Consider the following 21,612-nt stretch of genomic DNA (forward strand, 5'->3'; position numbering starts at 1 on the left):
AGTAAACGAATGGACAACAACACTTAGGCTTCCACTTCCATGTTATACTGTACATACTATACACATTTTACGGACACAATATATTTTACATTATTTATCTTGATATTTTTAGTCCCACCCTTCAGCGCCACTCAACCCCTCCCATCTATCTCTGAACACCATCCAGTTTTGATTTCTATTTGCCATATATTTTTCAACTGTGCTTTGATGTTTCACAAAAGTTCTGAACATTTCTATTCTCATAGTTTCTACAGATTGTAAATTAAAGGAACATTTTTGCTAAGAGTATTAATGTTATTGATTTGACTATGGCTTTTTAAAATCACCCAGCAGTGCTTTGAAAGCACTAGGTAAATGTTGCAATTCTTCAGCCATTCATGAACCTGCGACCAAAAACAAGCTACATATGGACAGTACCAAAACAAATGATCTAATGATTCTGCCTCTTCGCAGCWAAATCTGCAGAGCTGGGATGGTTGTATCCCCAATATATATATAAAGTATATAACATTCTATTGGTTGCAAGAATTTTGTAAAATCATTTAAATTGAATAACTCTGTTTTGAATCCAGCATTGTTTTGTGTATCTGTTCATAAACCATGTGCCATAGAATCAGTACAGTGAAAATCTCTTCCCAACTATTTTGCAATCTATACAACACAGCTGGTAAAAAAAAAAGGTTCCTCAAATGAAACTGGTATACATTTTTTATTTATTACAATTTTCTTTAACCAATTTTGGTCGTTTAATGCAGGGCCGACAGACAAGTTCCTTACTTTCTCCCCCTCCCWATTGCTTCTTCCATTTTTACGGTGATGCTGTAATTAGTTGCATGTAATTTTGAGTGGAGCAGACATTTCCATATATTTTTGTTGTCTGCATGTGTGACATACCTCCACCAGTCCCATTTATGTTATAATTTACAATGATTATACGTAATGTTAGCTGGACTAGGTAAATTAGCTACGTTAGCTAACGTTACAGTCCTGGTAGTCACTGCTAGGGTAGGTTTATGACAGTAATAAATACCCCCCCCCCCCCTCCCTTTCCTCTCCCTACTCGACGATGTGACATTAGAAAACCCTTTGGTTAACATAGAGATTCTGGTAACATCAGAAGAGTGGGGGGAAATGAACTATATTCTGGTAATCTGACCAAGTGAACATATGCGGTGGTACTTAAGGTATATTATGTCAGTTCGGTTGTCATCTGGCACATTCTCATCAATGATAGAATGACATAAACTCTACTGTGGAAAGTCTGCACATCAGAGGTATCGGATTCACATGGAATTGTTGTTTAATTCAAATGTTTGAATATGAAATTATTTGTGAAGAGATGAAATGTAATTTTAGCTTCCAAATGAGAGATTTGGGTTTTCATAAGTTTAGGGCTCTGCTCAACCAGTGGCCCGCCCCTGTGAAGAGACATGGTTTATAAATTTTTCCGACACACCCTTCTCCCTCCACTATATAAGCCATTGACGAAAATGTACCTTCCTGTTCCGGATGTGAGGATGACGGTCCGATGTCAGAATGGTTCAGATAACATTCAACTACAGAACTAAGCCAACCTCAGCATGAGCTTTGGTTGCGAATGGTATGAACTTTGAACTCTTATTCACTATAGAAGTGATACCTCCTAGACGTTGAGTTAGCAACAGCAGCTGCAAACATAAATTAGGACAGACAGAGTATCCCGTCTACCACCCAGCAGCAGAGACATTCTTCAAAGACAAGGACCCGGTTGGGCAACACGGCCTTCCATCTACCACCAACCTACCGAAGCGCAGCTCAGAGTAAATATTTATTGCATTTTCCTTTTCCAAATGGGCGGTAATTTAGAATGCATAAGATATTGTATTTACGATAGCACAGCTTCGCCCTTTGTTCCTCAGTCTTCCCGCTCTTTCACTCAAAACCAGCCCCTTTTCTTTTGTTAACAAGCTGTCATATCTGTTCCGCCCGTCAGGGACGTTTTCCTTTATGACGTAATTTGTAATCAAGTATGATTCATTCCGTGTATATGTAATTCTGTGTGATTGGTTAGGTATTTAGTAAATAAATAATTAAACCCAATTTTGTATTGCTGATTCAACTTGTTAGCCAGGGTTCGTGAAGATAACCAAGAATGTACAACTTTCAGATGAGACTGAAATAAGGTGACAATTAATATTGACTGCTATTGATGTAAAATATTACTAGGTCTTTAAGAGTTTTTCGGAAGATAACAGCTCTATAAATATTCTTTCATGGTGCCCCTCCTCTCTAGTTAATTACATTTACATGATTAGCTCAATCAGGTAATATTAATTACGGAGAAAGTATTTTTAATCCGGCATAGCCAAAGACACGACACTACCTTCAGCAGAGTAAACATATTTGTCTGTTCGTTCTATCTCTGACTAATGTTGGCTAACGTAAGATAGCAAACATTAGCAAATAAGACTAACTCAATCTAGTAGCCAAATAGAATTGCCGATATAACTAACTCACTGTCGGTGTGTTGGTAGTAATGATGAATGTGTATAAATTGTTTATGGTTGGTTAGTTGGTTCTCAGTTGGCTAGCAATCTTGCTGCCAATTTAGTGATGCTAACTAGCTAACAGCAAGTTGACAATATTGCAATGTCCATGTTAGGTATGGTAAGCTAGCCAATCTAATAGAGATCAATACAACTGGTGGGGTGGTTAAATTGTGTATTGTTGTTTTAGGTGGTACATAATCTGATTCCCCCAGCATGTGATTCCAACCCCAAGCTCTGCACAAGGTGAAGGTAAATTGGCAAAAATATTTAGAGCCGACAGCTAAAATAGCTCAATTTACAGTAAGCATGGCATAAACATGAATTGGGTATTGTTTGTGTTATGGGGTTACAGGTGGTTAGATGTAGCCTGAGGACCACAGAGTACCTTCCAGTCCATATGATCAATTTAGTGTACTACCCCTGTTCTCTTCTTACCTTTTTCTCTTTGTAAAACTCGGGTTACTTGGAGTCCTTCCACAGGCCCTGCTGAAAAATACCCCAAAGCGGCGGCATGAGGGAGGGGACACACCTTGCAATTATGGAGTGCAACAAGATTGTGGGACAAAAACAAGCAAGGGACACTGAAAGGTATAAAATCAAGACAATAGTAATGACACAACCATTTCATTCTTCTCTCTGCAGATTCTCAAAACACAATGCAAAGACACGTCTACAAAAAATTGACAATAATAATCTATCAAAGTCAATGGGCTGGGGAGGTTTACAAATAGGTTTTTGAGATGAGGAAGGGGGTTGTGCTTAGAGACAGTAAATGTAAAGTTGTATATGAGAAGGATTGAATGGTGCAATTTCTCCTCAATCTCCCATACACAACAATACATAATGTGTAAAAACTGCCCTTCTAAGACACCTTCTGCAGCCCCCCCAGATGTTGACTGATCTTTCCATTCAAAAGCAGATCCTAATGTCCCTCATTGTCCCTAAACAATACACTAGTCTGTCTCTAAACACTTACTGTAGGTCCCAATCGGTTGACACCGATACCAACAAAGGCCTGTTTCCCTACGTCCCTTCCACAAAAAGTGTCAAATGGTAACACCACAACCATGTCTTTCCAGGAGACGTGCAGTATCAGCAAATCTTCGTACACTGCAGACGGAACAAGATCATTCGCCACAAGCACTCTGCTTCCACAGCCCACCATTGCCAGTGTACCTACACAGGATAAAGGACCAAATATTAAATATGGATCTTTTCGATCAAGCCTCAAAATTTGTCTGCCTTTATGGATTCACAGAAGATATTTATTTAAGCCGTACAGGGCTATGTAGCATCAGATGTTAACAGATGTTAGACATTCATATATATCCAAAGAATGTTTATTTGTCCAAATCTAAAATAAAGGGGAGAGTACAATATTTAATGGTAACTCAAAAAGAACTGGGTATTCAACAAGAATGTTATGGTAAAAGTAACATACCAAAAAATACAGTATGAACAGTGTCCTACTCCCTACCAAAAGCCTGTGACTGATAATTAATCAATGTGATTTTGTGTTACTGAATCTCTGTCTGTATATTTGGTTAATTGATCTCTGGCTGGGCAAGTGAAGGTGGTAACTCATTTATTTGTTTGGGCATCTATCACTGATCAGAAACATTTAGCRTGCAATAATGTAGCCTAAATCAAGTGTAGCCTATCAACTGTTAAMCTCTGACCCCCTCTAGTAGAATTTTCTAAATGACACACACTATTGTATACTACCCTCAAAGTACATTTCGGTTTCAAAATGATAAGTCCTACAAACACATATAGTACTGTTAGAAAGGTAAGAACTGTGGGATTCAGATACGGGTGTCATAAACAATGTGACTACTACAGAGCCTGAGATACAGCAGACCCCCAAAAACTTTAATGTACTTTTTCTTTTCGGAGGGTCCCCCCAATTGTCCCCCATTTTGGGGAATAAGAGATTTGAACGTCTAGTTTTGAGATAAATATGTCACCAATTACTGTTCCAAAAGCTATAAAAAGAATTCACCCAATAAATTACTGGGAGTTTATATATAGTGTGCAACTCTAATTTTCATAGCTTGTAGTTTATTCGCCRTCTACATAAAATAATTTTCTATGGGTGTGCGCGCCAACTCATGTTTTTTATTCGACCAATTACTTTYCCAAAGGGAATTCTAAAAAAAATTAAGAAAAATGTAGTCCAAACTTTTACCTAATGGTGTTGCTCTAAACATGGACCAATTCCCATTGGAACGCAGTGTTTATGCAATTTGCCATACCATATATCCTCTGTCTGATTCTCAGTTCGTCCACTAGATAGCAGTATGAGACCATATGATGTCTCTTTGCTACTTAAAACCAGTTGCGTCTGGTTTGGGTAGTGAGTCACTGTGCCAAAATGGCTGAATGGATTTTCAAGCCTGACATCTTAAAATTACCTTAGCAATCAGGCTTTGAAGTTATTGAAAAAAATATATATCTATAAGACACAGACAGGTGAAGAAACTATAAACTTCTTGTCCCATTCACTGTTCTTATTGTAAACAATGAGCTAGCTAAACGGTGCGCGTGGAGGATGCATAGAAGGTCATGTGGATGGAGAAGGAAAGGCACTGCTTTACAATGACCAACAGGGTGTACCCTTTCCATGCAAACTAAATGTTTTGTATTTTTGGTGACTTGACCATGATTTATGGCCTTTTATGGGGGGCGGTGGGGAGAAGATTCTTATGACATTGCCAGCAGTAAGATTTGAGTTCGATTTCCAAAAAGAAAATGCCTGTAGCTTTCAAATGATGTCACTTTCTATTTTCTGATTATTATTTATTTTCACCAGGCCCTGTAAGGGCCCAAAATCACCACTCAGTTTAACAGGGTTTAATCAATGTAGACTATTATTTTGCTCTTGCCTCACGTAGTAGCCTAAGCCTTATAGGATGATCTATCCACCATCGAGCCGTGAGAGCGTGTCCTGTTTATTGTCTTAACGTAACAGCCTACTTCAATCAACCAATCATTCATTCAAGTCATTCCACAGCATACAAGTCATTCATGACTTTAAATACAATCAAGCATTTTATTTTGAAATGAAATAACAAAGGGAGCCTTGAATAATTAAATAATAAATTACTAGATTTTCTGCCAAACATACATTTGAACAATCACTCAAAAGCCTCGTGTTTTGAATGCATGTTATGATTAGGAAAACATTTGGCCTACTTTCGATAGTTTACAAGGTCCTGCAAGGCACATTAGCGGGGCAGTCATAGGGTGTATTTTGTTAGAATGTATCGGCATTAAAAGATCCCATTGGAATATGGGCTTCTCCTGATACTGAGATGCGCTGCCTGTCGTGGTATTGTGGATCATCATTCTCCTGATACTGAGATGCGCTGCCTGTCGTGGTATTGTGGATCATCATTCTCCTGATACTGAGATGCGCTGCCTGTCGTGGTATTGTGGATCATCATTCTCCTGAGTACACTCCAGCTTATTCGTATTGCAATTTAGAAAAATTTCAATCATCAGAAAAAAAGTTTCATCATGGCCACAAATTTCTCTGGCCCAGCCAATATTGGAATCCAGCCTCTGCTGGTGCTGAGAAAGAGCTAAAATGTGCACAGACACGCAAAGTACATTTTTTCTTAATACAGCACGGAACCCACCCAGACCAAATCAATTCACAGAATTTGAGGACTGGTCCTATCGGGTTCGGGCTGAGAATGAGAACTAACAGGCTGACTACACCGCYCGCGTTGCAAAATAAATTTAGAAATCTATATTATTCAATTATTGCACCCACACTGCTTGCACGCGCCAACGAGCGTCTGCGTTGCCAAGGGCTAAAATAGAAGTCAGTTCTATTTGTGACGCAGATGGCRCTGCAAGTCCTGCCTCTCCCATCTCCTCATTGGTTTATAGAAGCAGGTACCCACGTGCCATCTCCTCATTGGTTATACCTACGTGGGTGACTGAAAGACGAACGAGGTCAGTGGCGGTAATGCACCTAATTTATGAAACTTGCCAATCAAAATATAAAGTCAAGAGAAGAAAAAGTCTAGGAGAGATGACTAGAAACGATTCGGTTGACCGCTTTTATATGTAGATTAATTGTCGGAGTAGAGGACCTTGTGGATTTCAGGTAAAATAACAACTCAATGTTTATATCCCAGGACAAATTAGCTAGCAACAGCAAGCTAGCTAAATAGGACAAATTAGCTAGCAAGTGCAAGCTAGCTAGCTAAATTGCCATAAATGTTTAATGCTTTTCGACCTGTCCCCAAATTAATATAATTGGTTCAGAGTTTGTTTTGATATTTTAACCTGCGTGTCGTGATCGCGTTTGGTGTGGGGGGAGAAAATAAATGTATGCATGATGGCACACGTGCACAGCCGGTTTGGGTTCCATATAACCTGTACACTCATATCCTATGGCAGGAAAATTCAATACTAACAACTCTCAAACATTACACGTTACATTGGTCGGCAGGAATGTAAGGTTGTGGGTGGTAGTTGAAATTCTCTCTCTGGATTAGGGGTAGGGGTTACTGGAATAGATAGTCTACTGTACCTATGGAGAAGTATTGGTCCTGCAGGCATGAAGAAGCTTCTTTACCAGGTCTACTTTGACACAGTTCTCCAGTGCTCTGCAGAGCCGGCCCACTGTGCAGCCCACACAGCCCTCTTTCATCCTCCAGCGCTCCAGCATCTGGTGCACCTTCTCAGGCAACCCGTCACGATGGTAGTCCTGGTCGATGGTGTCCACCTCCACCTCGCTCAGGCCCAGACGACGGGCGCAGCGCTTCCATTCCTTCCCGATGTTTTCTCTCAGGAGATCAAGGTGCTCTTCAGTCACTGCCTGGTCCTCTGAACACGGGACAGGACACAACATAACATATTGTGTAAAATGGAAGTTAAAGACCCTTGTCTGTGATATTTAAGGGTTTTTGATCATTTACTGTCAATTAATGATACATAGCAATTTACTGTTGAATAATACCACTTATAAATGCCCCATGGTCTTAGTTGAACTATCCAACCCAATTATAACCCCAACAGAGGAGGCTGGTGGGAAGATATATAGGAGGGCAGGCTCATTGAATTGGCCGGTATGGCATAAATGGAATGGTATCAAACACATGGAAACAACGTGTTTGACGCTGTTCCATTCATTCCAGTAAACAAACAATGTAAGAACCCTTATATTGTGGCTAGATACAAAATATGGGAYTAAAAGTAGAAAACATGACATAGAAAGATAGGAAGATGTCTATTTTCAGGAAGTAGGCTCCTCTTTGCAGGATTATATTCTTACCGTTCATCTGCAGGGTCTCTTTGAGTAGAGAGTATGAGTTTGCCCCATTGGAGAGAGAGCTGGCTGACCTGCTGTAAGACTCGTGGTCCCTGATGCTGAGTGTGTTGTTGCTCCCTATCTGGATCCCTCTGGCATTCTGGATGAACAGGCCTCCTACAACCCACACACACACACTGTTTCTCATAAATGCTTTTCTAATTGAAGTGGTAGATCGCTGTCATGCTGATTGGGGAATCTGCATCAGCTTTAGTAATGGTAATAGTGGTATCAAGCACTGTAATCTCTGTGCTTCACCCCTACCTGGGTCCTGTGGAGGTCTAACCTTGCCATCCGAGTTCAGGCGCAGCCCTGCAGTGAGGTCTGGGGCAGCTGACTCTGGCACTGGGTAGGCTGGCCAGGACTGGAGGCGGTAGTACTGGGCGTAGGGATACTGCTGCTGGGAGGAGTACTGGCCCTGGCTTAGAGAGGGGCTGCTGGAGGACTCAGGCATGTGGCTGGAAAGCTGGCGCCTGGGTGTGGTGGCCCCTGAGGGGTCCGCGGCCTTGTACACGCCTAGGCTAGAAAGACGGAGGTGGGGGTTCAGCTCCACGCTGCTGGGCTGGACGGCCTGGGTTTTGGGGATCCCTCTGTTGGCGGTGGGGTCCTGTGAGCTGAGGCGCTGTGGGGTGGAAGGGTGAGGATTAGGGTAGGGGCTGAAGTCAAGCTGGTCCATCCGGTTGTAGCTGGCGTATTTGTGATATTCCAACTGCTGGGCTAGTTTGACTTCCAGGGCTGAGAGTTCGTTGACCATTTTGAGCTCCATGCCCGAGGTGGTGCTGACGGGGCTGAGGGCACAGCTATCTGGTTGGATAAGGGAGTGCTCACAGGGGAGGAAGAGGTTCAGGTCCTCGATGCAGGCCTCCACTGGACCAGCCTCTATACGAACAGCCCTAGCACTGTCTGAGCTCAGCAAGGGAGCCAGCCGGTCTATAGGGAGAAGGGGTAGAGGGTTCATTTTTAATAGCTGAATTCTAAATTAAGGTGTTGTCGTATAAAGATCCAACTTGTCGTATAAATGGTTTGATTATTGATGAGAATGAGAGATTTGAATAGAAAATCTAGAAACGGGCAAAGACCTCAAGTAAAGGTCTTTTTTATTTTTTATTATTATTTATTACAAAAAACACAAGGAAGTGGTAACATTAAAGTATTAGATCGTTCTTGAATAAGTTCCTCAAGTTCTTTTTGTTTTTCCTCCAACTTATTTTGTATCTCTGTACTATTGTTTTTATTGCCATCTACCTGTACTATTAGTTCATGGATTCCCCTTGTTTGTCTTGTTTCTTTAGCCAGAAACTGCTTTTTTATTATTGATGAATATTGAATGACCTGAAGGTACATTTAAAAGGTATCCCAAACAATAAGGGGATTTGCTGAACCTATATTATACTGGAAAATTTCAAGTAAAGGTCTTTGTGCATCCCATCCCATTGGATTTTTGTATCCCTTTTCTTTCATGTCCAATAGTTCAGTGCACTTTGTCCAAACTTTTGGATCCGTGGGCTCAGGCAAAGTATATTATATATTAAACTTGACGCAAGCCTAAACCACGCTGACACTGTTTAACAAGGCAGTGAGTGGAGTTGTAAGACATACGGCTGTGAGTGGTCTGGAGGTGTACGTCAGTGTAGAGTTGTAAGACATATGGCTGTGAGTGGTCTGGAGGTGTACGTCATGTATAAAGATGCAGAGAGCAGTGTAGAGTTGTAAGACATACGGCTGTGAGTGGTCTGGAGGTGTANGAGAGCAGTGTAGAGTTGTAAGACATACGGCTGTGAGTGGTCTGGAGGTGTACGTCATGTATAAAGATGCAGAGAGCAGTGTAGAGTTGTAAGACGGAGAGCTATAGAGGGCCAGGGTCATGAAGCCTGCCTCATGTTGTGCTCAGACTGCTCACCTGCTTTAAGGCTCTCAGGGGACATGGATAAAGATTTCATCTTCTCCACCAGCTCCTCTGGCCCCTCGTACAAGTCCTGCATGCCAATGAAACAGATCACAGTTTAAAAAAGTGTTTTGGACCTTATATGATACATTTGGTAATATTATGGTAATATTAAACACCCATCAATATCTTTCATGTAGTTACTGTATTTGTTTTCGTCTCTGATTTGTTGTGCACTTGGTTCATTCAATAATGTACTCATGACAATGCTGTCACTTTGTTCACACAAGCAACTTACTCTGAGACCAAGTGAGTCCCTCTCTACATCTGGCTCTAACTTCTCCCTGTAGACGGGCAGGAAGGTGTTGTAGCCCTCTGTGTAGAGAACATGTGAAAATCAGAGCAGTCATATGACTAATATAGCAACAGCCACAGAATAGTCTGCGTATTAGACCATGATGCAACATTAGACTTGTGAATGCCATGGGCTCGCTTAAATTGATGCTTGTTGCAGTACTAATTGATTAATAGGTCCAAGGTTGACTTGTGAAGATGAATACAGCATATTGGTTGCATATTGCAGTAGTTTTTAATATGTGTTGAAATGTATAAGTTATAAATGCTCTGCAATATCAATCACATTTATTTATAAAGCCCTTTTTACATCAGCAGATGTCAAAAATTGCTAATACAGAAACCTAGCCTAAAACCCCAAACAGCAAGCATTGCAGAAGCACAGTGGCTAGGAAAAACTCCCTGGAAAGGCAGGAACCTAGGAAGAAACCTAGAAGAACATGGCTGAGGGGTGCCCAGTCCTCTTCTGTCTGTGCCGGGTAGAGATTCTCTCTCTCTCTCTCTCTCTCTCTCTCTCTCTCTCTCTCTCTCTCTCTCTCTTTCTCTATATAAAGTCGGAAATTTACATACACCTTAGCCAAATACATTTAAACTCCGTTTTTCTATATTCCTGACATTTAATCCTAGTAAAAATTCCCTGGTTTAGGTCAGTTAGGATCACCGCTTATTTTAAGAATGTGAAATGTCAGAATAATAGTAGAGAGTGATTTATTTCAGCTTTTATTTCTTTCATCACATTCCCAGTGGGTCAGAAGTTTACATACACTGAATTAGTATTTGGTAGCATTGCCTTTAAATTGTTTAACCTGGGTCAAACATTTTGGGTAGCCTTCCACAAGCTTCCCACAATAAATTGGGTGAATTTTGGCCCAATCCTGCTGACAGAGCTGGTGTAACTGAGTCAGGTTTGTAGGCCTCCTTGCTCACACACGCTTTTTCAGTTCTGCCCACACATTTTCTATAGGATTGAGGTCAGGGCTTTGATGGCCACTCCAATACCTTGACTTTGTTGTCCTTAAGCCATTTTGCCACAAATTTGGAAGTATGCTTGGGTTCATTATCCAGTTGGAAGACCCATTTGCGACCAAGCTTTAACTTCCTGACTGATGTCTTGAGATGTTGCTTCAATATATCCACATAATTTTCCTCCCTCATGATGCCATCTATTTTGTGAAGCGCACCAGTCCCTCCTGCAGCAAAGCACCCCCACAACATGATGCTGCCACCCACGTGCTTCATGGTTGGGATGGTGTTAATCGGCTTGCAAGCCTCCACCGTTTCCCTCCAAACATAACGATGGTCATTATGGCCAAACAGTTCTATTTTTGTTTCATCAGACCAGAGGACATTTCTGAAAAAAGTACGATATTTGTCCCCATGTGCAGTTGCAAACCGTAGTCTGGCTTTTTTTATGGAGGTTTTGGAGCAGTGGCTTTTTCCTTGCTGAGTGGCATTTCAGGTTATGTCGATATACGACTCGTTTGACTGTGGATGTAGATATTTTTCCTCCAGCACCTTCACAAGGTCTTTTGCTGTTGTTCTGGGATTGATTTGCAGGACGCGTCTCCTTCCTGAGTGGTATGACGGCTGCGTGGTCCCATGGTGTTAATACTTGCGTACTATTGCTTGTACAGATGAACGTGGCACCTTCAGTCATTTGGAAATTGCTCTCAAGGATGAACCAGACTTGTGGAGGTCTACAATTCTTTTCTGAGGTCTTGGCTGATTTCTTTTGATTTTCCCATAATGTCAAGCAAAGAGGCACTGAGTTTGAAGGTAGGCCTTGAAATCCATCCATAGGTACACCTCCAATTCACTCAAATGATGTCAATTAGCTTATCAGAAGCTTCTATAGCCATGACATCATTTTCTGGAATTTTTCATGCTATTTATAGGCACAGTCAACTTAGTGTATGTAAACTTCTGACCCACTGGAATTGTGATACAGTGAATTATAAGTTAAATAATCTGTCTGTAAACAATTGTTGGAAAAATGACTTGTGTCATGCACAAAGTAGATGTCCTAACCGACTTGCCAAAACTATAGTTTGTTAACAATACATTTGTGAAGTGGTTGCAAACACAGTGTTTTTAATGACTCCAACCTAACTGTATGCAAACTTCCGACTTCAACGGTATATACATGGGAGAACAAGTATTTGATACACTGCCGAATTTGCAGGTTTTCCTACTTACAAAGCATGTAGAGGCTGTAATTTTTATCATAGGTACACTTCAACTGTGAGAGATGGAATCTAAAACAAAAATCCAGAAAATCACATTGTATGATTTTTAAGTAATTAATTTGCATTTTATTGCATGACATAAGTATTTGATACATCAGAAAAGCAGAACTTAATATTTGGTACAGAAACCTTTGTTTGCAATTACAGAGATCATACGTTTCCTGTAGTTCTTGACCAGGTTTGCACACACTGCAGCAGGGATTTTGGCCCACTCCTCCATACAGACCTCTCCAGATCCTTCAGGTTTCGGGCTGTCGCTGGACAATACGGACTTTCAGCTCCCTCCAAAGATTTTCTTTTGGGTTCAGTCTGGAGACTGGCTAGGCCACTCCAGGACCTTGAGATGCTTCTTACGGAGCCACTCCTTAGTTGCCCTGGCTGTGTGTTTCGGGTCGTTGTCATGCTGGAAGACCCAGCCACGACCCATCTTCAATGCTCTTACTGAGGGAAGGAGGTTGTTGGCCAAGATCTCGCGATACATGGCCCCATCCATCCTCCCCTCAATACGGTGCAGTCGTCCTGTCCCCTTTGCAGAAAAGCATCCCCAAAGAATGATGTTTCCACCTCCATGCTTCACGGTTGGGATGGTGTTCTTGGGGTTGTACTCATCCTTCTTCTTCCTCCAAACACGGCGATGGAGTTTAGACCAAAAAGCTCTATTTTTGTCTCATCAGACCACATGACCTTCTCCCATTCCTCCTCTGGATCATCCAGATGGTCATGTCAAACTTCAGACGAGCCTGACATGCGCTGCGTTGAGCAGGGGACCTTGCGTGCGCTGCAGGATTTTAATCCATGACGGCGTAGTGTGTTACTAATGGTTTTCTTTGAAACGGTGGTCCCAGCTCTCTTCAGGTCATTGACCAGGTCCTGCCGTGTAGTTCTGGCTGATCCCTCAACTTCCTCATGATCATTGATGCCCCACGAGGTGAGATTGCATGGAGCCCCAGACCGAGGGTGATGACCGTCATCCTGAACTTCTTCCATTTTCTAATAATTGCGCCAACAGTTGCTGCCTTCTCACCAAGCTGCTTGCCTATTGTCCTGTAGCCCATCCCAGCCTTGTGCAGGTCTACAATTTTATCCCTGATGTCCTACACAGCCTCTTGTCTTGCCATTGTGGAGAGGTTGGAGTCTGTTTGATTGAGTGTGTGGACAGTGTCTTTTATACAGGTAACGAGTTCAAACAGGTGCAGTTAATACAGGTAATGAGTGGAAAACAGGAGGGCTTCTTAAAGAAAAACGAACAGGTCTGTGAGAGCCGGAATTCTTACTGGTTGGTAGGTGATCAAATACTTATGTCATGCAATAAAATGCAAATTAATTACTTAAAAATCATACAATGTGATTTTCTGGATTTTTGTTTTAGATTCCGTCTCTCACAGTTGAAGTGTACCTATGATAAAAATTACAGACCTCTACATGCTTTGTAAGTAGGAAAACCTGCAAAAATGGCAGTGTATCAAATACTTGTTCTCCCCACTGTATGTGTGGTTATATGTATATATATATATGTACATATAAAATACACACATATATACCCTATATATACACCATATATATGTAAACATATATGTATATAATATATTGTTATGTGTATGTATATATGTGTGTGTATAGTAAGTATATACACACACGTGTGTGTATATACACACATATGTGTGTGTGTGTGTGTGTGTGTGTGTGTGTGTGTGTGTGTGTGTGTGTGTTGTGTGTGTGTGTATGCATATGTACGTGAGAGAGAGAAACCACACCCTCTTTAACTTCTTCTGGCTGCAGGGGCAGTATTGAGTAGCTTGGATGAAAGGTGCCCAGAGTTAACGCCTACTCCTCAGTCCCAGTTACTAATATATGCCATTTATTATTAGCTTCTTAATCTAGTATTGGATAGAAAACACTCTGAAGTTTCTAAAACTGTTTGAATTATGTCTGTGAGTATAACAGAACTCATTTGGCAGGCAAAAACCTGAGAAAAAATCCAAACAGGAAGTGGAAATTCTGAGGCTGGTCGAGTTTCAACCAAGATCCCATTGAAATCACAGCGAGATATGAATGAGTATTCACTTCCTACGGCTTCCACTAGATGTCAACAGTCTGTAGAACTGTGTCTGATGACTCTACTGGGAAGGGGAGCCGAATGAGAGGAGAATTAGTCACCACTGCCATGAGGTGAACTTTCTTTGACCACACGCGTTCACATGAGAGGCAGCTCCGTTCCATCGCTCATCTGAAGTCAATGTAATTCTCCGGTTGGAACGTTATTCAAGATTTATTTTAACAACATTCTAAAGATTGATTCAATACATCGTTTGACATGTTTCTACTGACTGTTACGGACATTTCGTCAGGTTTTAGTGAACGCGCTTCGTGACTTTGGAATTGTTTACCAAACGCGCTAACCAAAGTAGCTAATTGGACATAAATAACGGACATTATCGAACAAATCAAGCATGTATTGTGGACCTGGGATTCCCGGGAATGCATTCTGATGAAGATCATCAAAGGTAAGGGAATATTTATCATGTAAGTTCTGGTTTCTGTTGACTCCAACATGGCGGCTAATTTGACTATTGTTCTGAGCTCCGTCTCAGATTATTGCATGGTTTGCTTTTTACGTAAAGTTTTTTTGAAATCTGACAAAGCGGTTGCATTAAGGAGAGGTATATCTATAATTCCATGTGTATAACTTGTATTATCATCTATATTTATGATGAGTATTTCTGTTGAAACGATGTGGCTATGCACTATCACTGGATGTTTTTGGAACTAGTGAATGTAACGCGCATATGTAAACACAGATTTTTTTATATAAATATGAACTTTATCAAACAAAACATACATGTATTGTGTAACATGAAGTCCTATGAGTGTCATCTGATGAAGATCATCCAAGGTTAGTGATTAATTTTATCTCTATTTGTGCTTTTTGTGACTGCTATCTTTCGCTGGAAAAATGGCTGTGCTTATTGTGGTTTGGTGTGACCTAACATAATCGTTTGTGGTGCTTTCGCTGAAAAGCACATTTGAAATCGGACACTTTGGTGGGATTAACAACAAGATTACCTTTAAAATGGTATAAGACACATGTATGTCTGAGGAATTGTAATTATGAGATTTCTGTTGTTTTGAATTTGGCGCCCTGCACTTTCACTGGCTGTTGTCATATCATCCCGTTACCTGGATTGCAGCCATAAGAAGTTAATGCCATGTCTGTACACGTGTAACAGTATTGCTTCCGTCCTTCTCCTTGCCCCAGCCTGGGCTCGAAACAGTGACCCTCTGAACACAACAACTGCCTCCCACGAAGCATCGTTACCTATTGCCTTACCTTTCAGAGCAAGGGACAAAACTACTTCAAGGTCTCGGAGCGAGCGACGTCACCAATTGAAACACTACTGGCGCGCACTACTCCCCAGCCAGCCATTTCACCGCGGTTACAGTAGGTCCAGCTAGCCACGGGAGTATGGGGACTCCCTAGGGTCTAATTCCTCTCAAGGGTTATCTACACTACCTTTAGGAGTTATACCAAGCTTCTGTTGACCTGAACTTGCTATTCAAGGTTAGGTTTGGGTTTCATGATTTGTGCTGGGACAAAGTGCTATACAAATAACATTGTATTGATTGGCATTGTGTATACTGTAATGCATTATACTGTGTTTAGGAATTCCCGTACCTCAATCTCACTACACACATGCACACGCACCTTGGAATGTTGGTCGTAGTTGTGGATCCTGATGCCAGCATCTCTTCATTAGCTCTGTGATCTCTACAGGAGTATCAGCAGAGATGAGGTCCTCATCAGGACGATCACCTTTACGGACACACTGGCAGATATGGTCCTCACTCCGAGCATCTGAAATACACTTATCCAATATTAATTCAGTGCATTCAAATTTGATCTCAAATCTTATCCATTCATAAAAAAAGAACAAAGGACCTCTTACTATAACATATATCAGAGTTCACAAATAACACTGAACAAAAAAATAAACACAACATGTCAAGTGTTGGTTTCATGAGCTGAAATAAAAGATCCCAGAAATTTTCCATAAGCACAAAAAGCTTATTTCTCTCAAATGTTGTGCACAAATTGTCTTTTTATCCCTGTTAGTGAGCATTTCTTCTTTGACAAGATAATCCATCCACCTGACAGGTGTGGCATAACAAGAAGCTGAATAGACAGCATGACCATTACACAGGTGCACCTTGTGCTGGGGAGAATAAACGGCCACACTAAAATTTGCAGTTTTGTCACACAACACAACGCCAGAGATGTCTCAAGTGTTGAGGAAGTGTGCAATTGCCATTCTGACTGCATGAATGACCACCAGAGCTGTTGCCAGAGAATTAAATGTTAATTTCTGCACAATAAGCCGTCTCCAATGTCATTTTAGAAAATTTGACAGTACGTCCAACCGGCCTCACAACTGCAGACCACATGTATGGCGATGTGTGGGTGAGTGGTTTTCTGATGTCAACATTGTGAACAGAGTGCCCCATGGTGGCGATGGGGTTATGGTATGGGCAGGCATAACCTACGGAAAATGAATATAATTGCATTTTATCGATGGCAATTTGAATGCACAGAGATACTGTGACAAGATCCTGAGGCCCATTGTCGTGCCATTCATCCGTCGCCATCACCTCATGTTTCAGCATGATAATTCACATCCCCATGTCGCAAGGATCTCTACACAATTCCTGAAAGCTGAAAATGTCCCAGTTCTTCCATGGCCTGCATACTCACCAGACATGTCAACCATTGAGCATGTTTTCTATGGTCTGGATCAACGTGTACGACAGCTTGTTCCAGTTCCTGCCAGTCTCCAGCAACTTCGCACAGCCATTGAAGAGGTGTGGGACAACTCTCTTCAACTCTATGCGAAGGAGATGTGTTGTGCTGCATGAGGCAAATGGTAGTTACACCAGATACTGACTGGTGTTCTTATACACGCCCCCTACCGTTTTTGAAGGTACGTATCTCTGATAAATAGATGCATATCTGTATTCCCAGTCATGTGAAATCTATAGATTACGGCCCAGTAAGTTAATTTAAATTGATTGATTTCCTTCAATGAACCGTGACTCAGTAAAATCTTCGAAATTGTTGCATGTTGCATTTATATTTTTGTTCAGTATATATATGGCTGAAATCACATCAGATTAATTTGAATGCAACAGTCCTCTGTAGAGTGAGTGAGCAACACTCACTTTCATATGGCTCACTGCCAGTGAGGATGACCCATACGACAATAGCGAAGCTATAGACGTCAGACTTCTCAGAGGAGCGTGTGTGGATGCTGTCCAGGTGCTCAGGAGCCATGTAGCACAGAGTACCAGCTGCCCTGCCCCCCGCTCCCCCGGCCCCAGGACGCGCCAGCCGGCTCTGCCTGCGAGACTCCTCCTTAGTCAGCCTGCTCCACGTCTGACAGGTGGCCAGGCCCAGGTCTGCAATCTGGAGCACAGATACAGACATGCATATTCATACATGTACATGCATTGCATACACAGATTACACACATATCCATATTCATACACATACATTGAACATAGAGACATCAATACACAGATGCACATGGATACACACACACACACAGTCTTGCATAACTAACCTTGTGGGGGACACACAATTCAGTCCCCAAATCCTATTTTCCCTAACCCCTAACCCTAGCTCCTAACCCTAAAACTAACCCTAGCTCACCTAACCCTAATTCTAACCTTAACCCCCTAGAAATAGCATTTGACCAGTTGGTCAGATTTCTCTTTGTTTACTATTCTTGTGGGGACTTCACACACACACACACACACAGTAAAGTCAATGATATAAACAGTAATAAAGCATATTATACAGTGTGTGCTGTACCTTGATGTGAAAATCCTTGTCCACCAGTATGTTTTCTGGTTTGAGATCTTTGTGTATGACACGGTTCTTCATCAGGTACACCATCCCCTCCAGAATCTCCAGTATGATCCTGCCCTTGATGGATATCAGCACAGGCACCTGGAGAAAAGACAGGAATATATACAAGTTGTTTGCCCAGAGAGAAAATTGCTTCTTGATATTACATAGAGAAAATCTGATATGTAGTTCTGTTGGAAAACCTTCCATCTCTGCAGTGAGTCCAGGACCTAACCTCATTCATATAGTGACATTGTAGACTAAGTTAACTGTTTTTGTGATATCCTCTCACCCGGTCCAGCATGGCCAGCAGGTTGCCTTTAGGGAGGAGCTCCATGACCAGAGAGTAGTCCCCATCCTCCAGGATCACCCCCAGCAGCTTGACCACCCGTTCATGGTTCAGTCTGCTCATCAGGCTGCCCTCCTCTAGCAGGGACTGCTTACTGCCCCTGAGGGAGAGAGGGAGGAAGGCTTGGTCAAGACTACGAGCTAGGGAAATATGTTCACTTGGAGATGTATCCCTATGTATTAACTGGGCCGCCTACTGTAGCCTACTTTATCACTATACACATCACAGGAACATGTCTATAGACACCCAATTTCTCTGGTTTTATCGTCCTTTCTGTCACAGGAAAGGATAAGTGTAGCCTAAGCCTACCCACTGGCACTCCCAATGCTGGAAGGGAGTCCCTGAGTGAAAAAGTTTGGGAATCCCTGGTTTAGACTACAATATCAAACTCAGTAGAGCGTGACAGTCACAACACTTACAGACACAGGGGGAATCCTCTACCATAGTCCGTTATACTCACTCATTACGCGGTGGCCCGGTGTAGATGGTCTTCAGAACCACCTGGCCGAGGGTTTTGTGATAGCACAGATACACTGTACCGAATCCACCGTAGTCCAGAGGCTCCTTTTTGATAAGGTCCGCGGATTTCATGTAGATGGAGTCCTGCGCAGTAGCCATGGCTTGCTACCTGGTCCTCGGTCGGGTATTTCCTTCTAGCGTTGATACTAATGGGTACATTGCTCTATTACTGGTCAATCACAATCTCCCATAATGTAAATAGTAACAATAGTATATTTCCGAACGACTGGAGGAGTAGGCTGAGGAGCTTCAGCGGCGTTACATTGACTCGAAATACAAAACTGAATATGGAAGTGAAAGACGTAGTCGGAAATCCAATACTGTAACTTGCTCTGTTAAAGAGTTGTCAACACATAAAGTGGATAACATCAATAATGTATCCAGTTTAATATTCAAGGTAAATAGGTCTATGTATTCAATAGGATAAAATATGTAGGATAAATCGTTAATTATAGATAAATAACCTACCTTTTAATTCCACGGGTAGGCGTATAGTTCCGGGATTTGCCTTGCTGCCGCAATAGTGAAACAACTAAAAATATGTTGTGGAAGTTAGTTGCAGACCAGTGTAGCTAATCGAGAAAGGAGCATATGATTTATATGCAAATAGTCACTGACTATAGTAAGTAAGTAGCTTTGTGCGAGCCGTAACGGCTCATAGGGCAGGAGCCTATAAATTCTGTATCTGTAGCGTGAGGCAGCTTGGTGAATGGACAGGGTGCTAGTCTATCGCAGGGCCTTAACCCCCAATCTATCTCCTTAATGCTGAGTGCCAAGAGGCGACGCATCAGGTCCCATGTTTACAGTATTTGGTGTGACTCGGCCAGGGATTGACTTTAGGGAAGGCACTGTAACAACAACTCCACTGAGAAAAACATTATTTTACAATTTTCAACCTTTTGGTTCTGCGGTTTATATTATAAAGTGTGAATGGAGCTGAACATTTTGGTCAAAGACGGATTCCTAGCCTGGGCAATAGGCTAGGCTAAACTCAATGATATCACAGTTGGACAAAACAATTCACATGTTCATAAAATTGCATATTAGCCAATGTCAGTAACATAAAGCACTATCACCGCCTACTGGAGGTATGCATCTATCACAGTTCATGAGAGAGAAAGAGAGAGAAAGCGAGAGAGAGAGAGAGAGAGAAAGAAAACGTAGGCCACTTTACACTTAGGAATGACACACAGTACATCAATAAAACCTATGGCAGTGGAACCCACAGGCAGCAGGTAAAATACAATAATATATTAAAGGATAAAAATAGCTACCCTCAAAATAACCTGAAAATTTTTCATAATCTACCTCAGAGTACTTTACAGACACTAAAAAGGAAATAACAAGACACTTTCCCTTACTGGCACAATGACTCAACACAGCCAAACCACACTGAATTAAAGCAACACACTCACAAAAACAAAGAGATTATGATCCATTGATAAAGTCAGATTTTCTCTGAAACCAGGATGGGAAACCACCTGAATTGTACCGCTTCTGAAGGTTTTGGGCTTCTGATGGTTTTGGGTGACGTGACTAGACTACACTGAATGTGCAGAGTTAGGCCAAAGCCTACAGTACATCTGGAGTAGGCCTATATTCTGTAAACGCCCCCGACCTCCTCTATATTCTTTGCCTGTCCTCACACACTAAAGCCACAACAAAGTATTTCACATCATCATTTGCCATTGCTCTGGGTTCTCTTTCATGGTCATTACAGTTACCCTGGCATCCACTGTTTTACTGGATCTTATTGTCTGCCTGTAATAGAGTCTGAGTGAATGAGTGGTTTAATCAATAACTGTATGGGTGCAATAGGCCTAAATGTACTATTGTCTGGCCTTGATGCCTATTTTGTATAGGCCAGCATTGTAACAATTTCTGCCCACAGCAAAGCTCAATAAGTTTGGTAAGCTTTTCATTCAAAGCAAATATCCCTCAATATGTTATTACTGGTCATGATATGTGATTGCAATTATTCAACAATATATACATTATGGTTTATGTGAAGACAGATAAAAATAAGTTTGCAGTATCTCACTGCTTGCCTCATCTCCAAAATAATAAGTCCTGTAATTAATAACAGGCCAGATAACCGACCATTTCGAATCCCACCGTACCTTCKCCTGTATGGGCTGCGTACTGGCGGCAGAGAAGTCAGACGCAGGAGAGCAAAAACTGTGTTTCCAAACGGCGCAGTTTAATAACAAAAAACCCACCAGAAAACAGAACCATCAAATAATGGGTACATTACCCGACGCACAGACGTGCACAAGCACTTAGAATAATCAATAACAGACTAGGACATGAGGGGGAACAGAGGGTTAAATACACAACATGTAATTGATGGGATTGGAACCAGGTGTGWTGGAAGACAAGACAAAACCAAAGGAAAATGAAAAGAGGATCAGCGATGGCTAGGTCGGTGTCTTCGACTGCCGAACGCCGCCCGAACAAGTAGAGGGACCAACTTCGGCGGAAGTCGTGACAATACCCCTCCACACCG

The 21,612-nt window shown here is 41.8% G+C and overlaps 1 protein-coding gene and 1 long non-coding RNA gene across 2 annotated transcripts in view; both read right to left on the bottom strand.

Moving 5' to 3' along the window:
* The window catches only part of LOC139023449 (uncharacterized), a 763,591-nt gene that overhangs the window by 258,063 nt on the left and 483,916 nt on the right, over positions 1-21,612 (bottom strand). The gene's annotated exons all lie outside the window — the stretch shown is intronic.
* On the bottom strand, positions 3,352-19,665 carry LOC111956264 (receptor-interacting serine/threonine-protein kinase 1-like). The gene is made up of 12 exons (XM_023976706.2): positions 19,575-19,665; positions 19,048-19,252; positions 18,531-18,687; positions 18,203-18,340; positions 17,551-17,794; positions 16,043-16,192; positions 10,038-10,114; positions 9,755-9,830; positions 8,119-8,784; positions 7,819-7,971; positions 7,075-7,370; positions 3,352-3,704 (listed from the first exon to the last, which is right to left on the bottom strand). The coding sequence occupies exons 2-11, from the start codon at positions 19,203-19,205 to the stop codon at positions 7,075-7,077; spliced, it is 2,115 nt and encodes a 704-aa protein (XP_023832474.1). The 5' UTR covers positions 19,206-19,252; positions 19,575-19,665; the 3' UTR covers positions 3,352-3,704.

Source organism: Salvelinus sp. IW2-2015, linkage group LG32, assembly GCF_002910315.2.
Source record: "Salvelinus sp. IW2-2015 linkage group LG32, ASM291031v2, whole genome shotgun sequence".
Taxonomy (NCBI): domain Eukaryota; kingdom Metazoa; phylum Chordata; class Actinopteri; order Salmoniformes; family Salmonidae; genus Salvelinus; species Salvelinus sp. IW2-2015.

Coding starts and splice junctions, on each gene's coding strand:
- LOC111956264 (XM_023976706.2), bottom strand. CDS start 19,205: ATGGCTACTGCGCAGGACTCCATCTACATGAAATCCGCGGACCTTATC. Junction 17,795..18,202: donor ACAAGGATTTTCACATCAAG/GTACAGCACACA, acceptor TCTGTGCTCCAG/ATTGCAGACCTGGGCCTGGC. Junction 8,785..9,754: donor CCCTGAGAGCCTTAAAGCAG/GTGAGCAGTCTG, acceptor TTCTCCCTATAG/ACCGGCTGGCTCCCTTGCTG.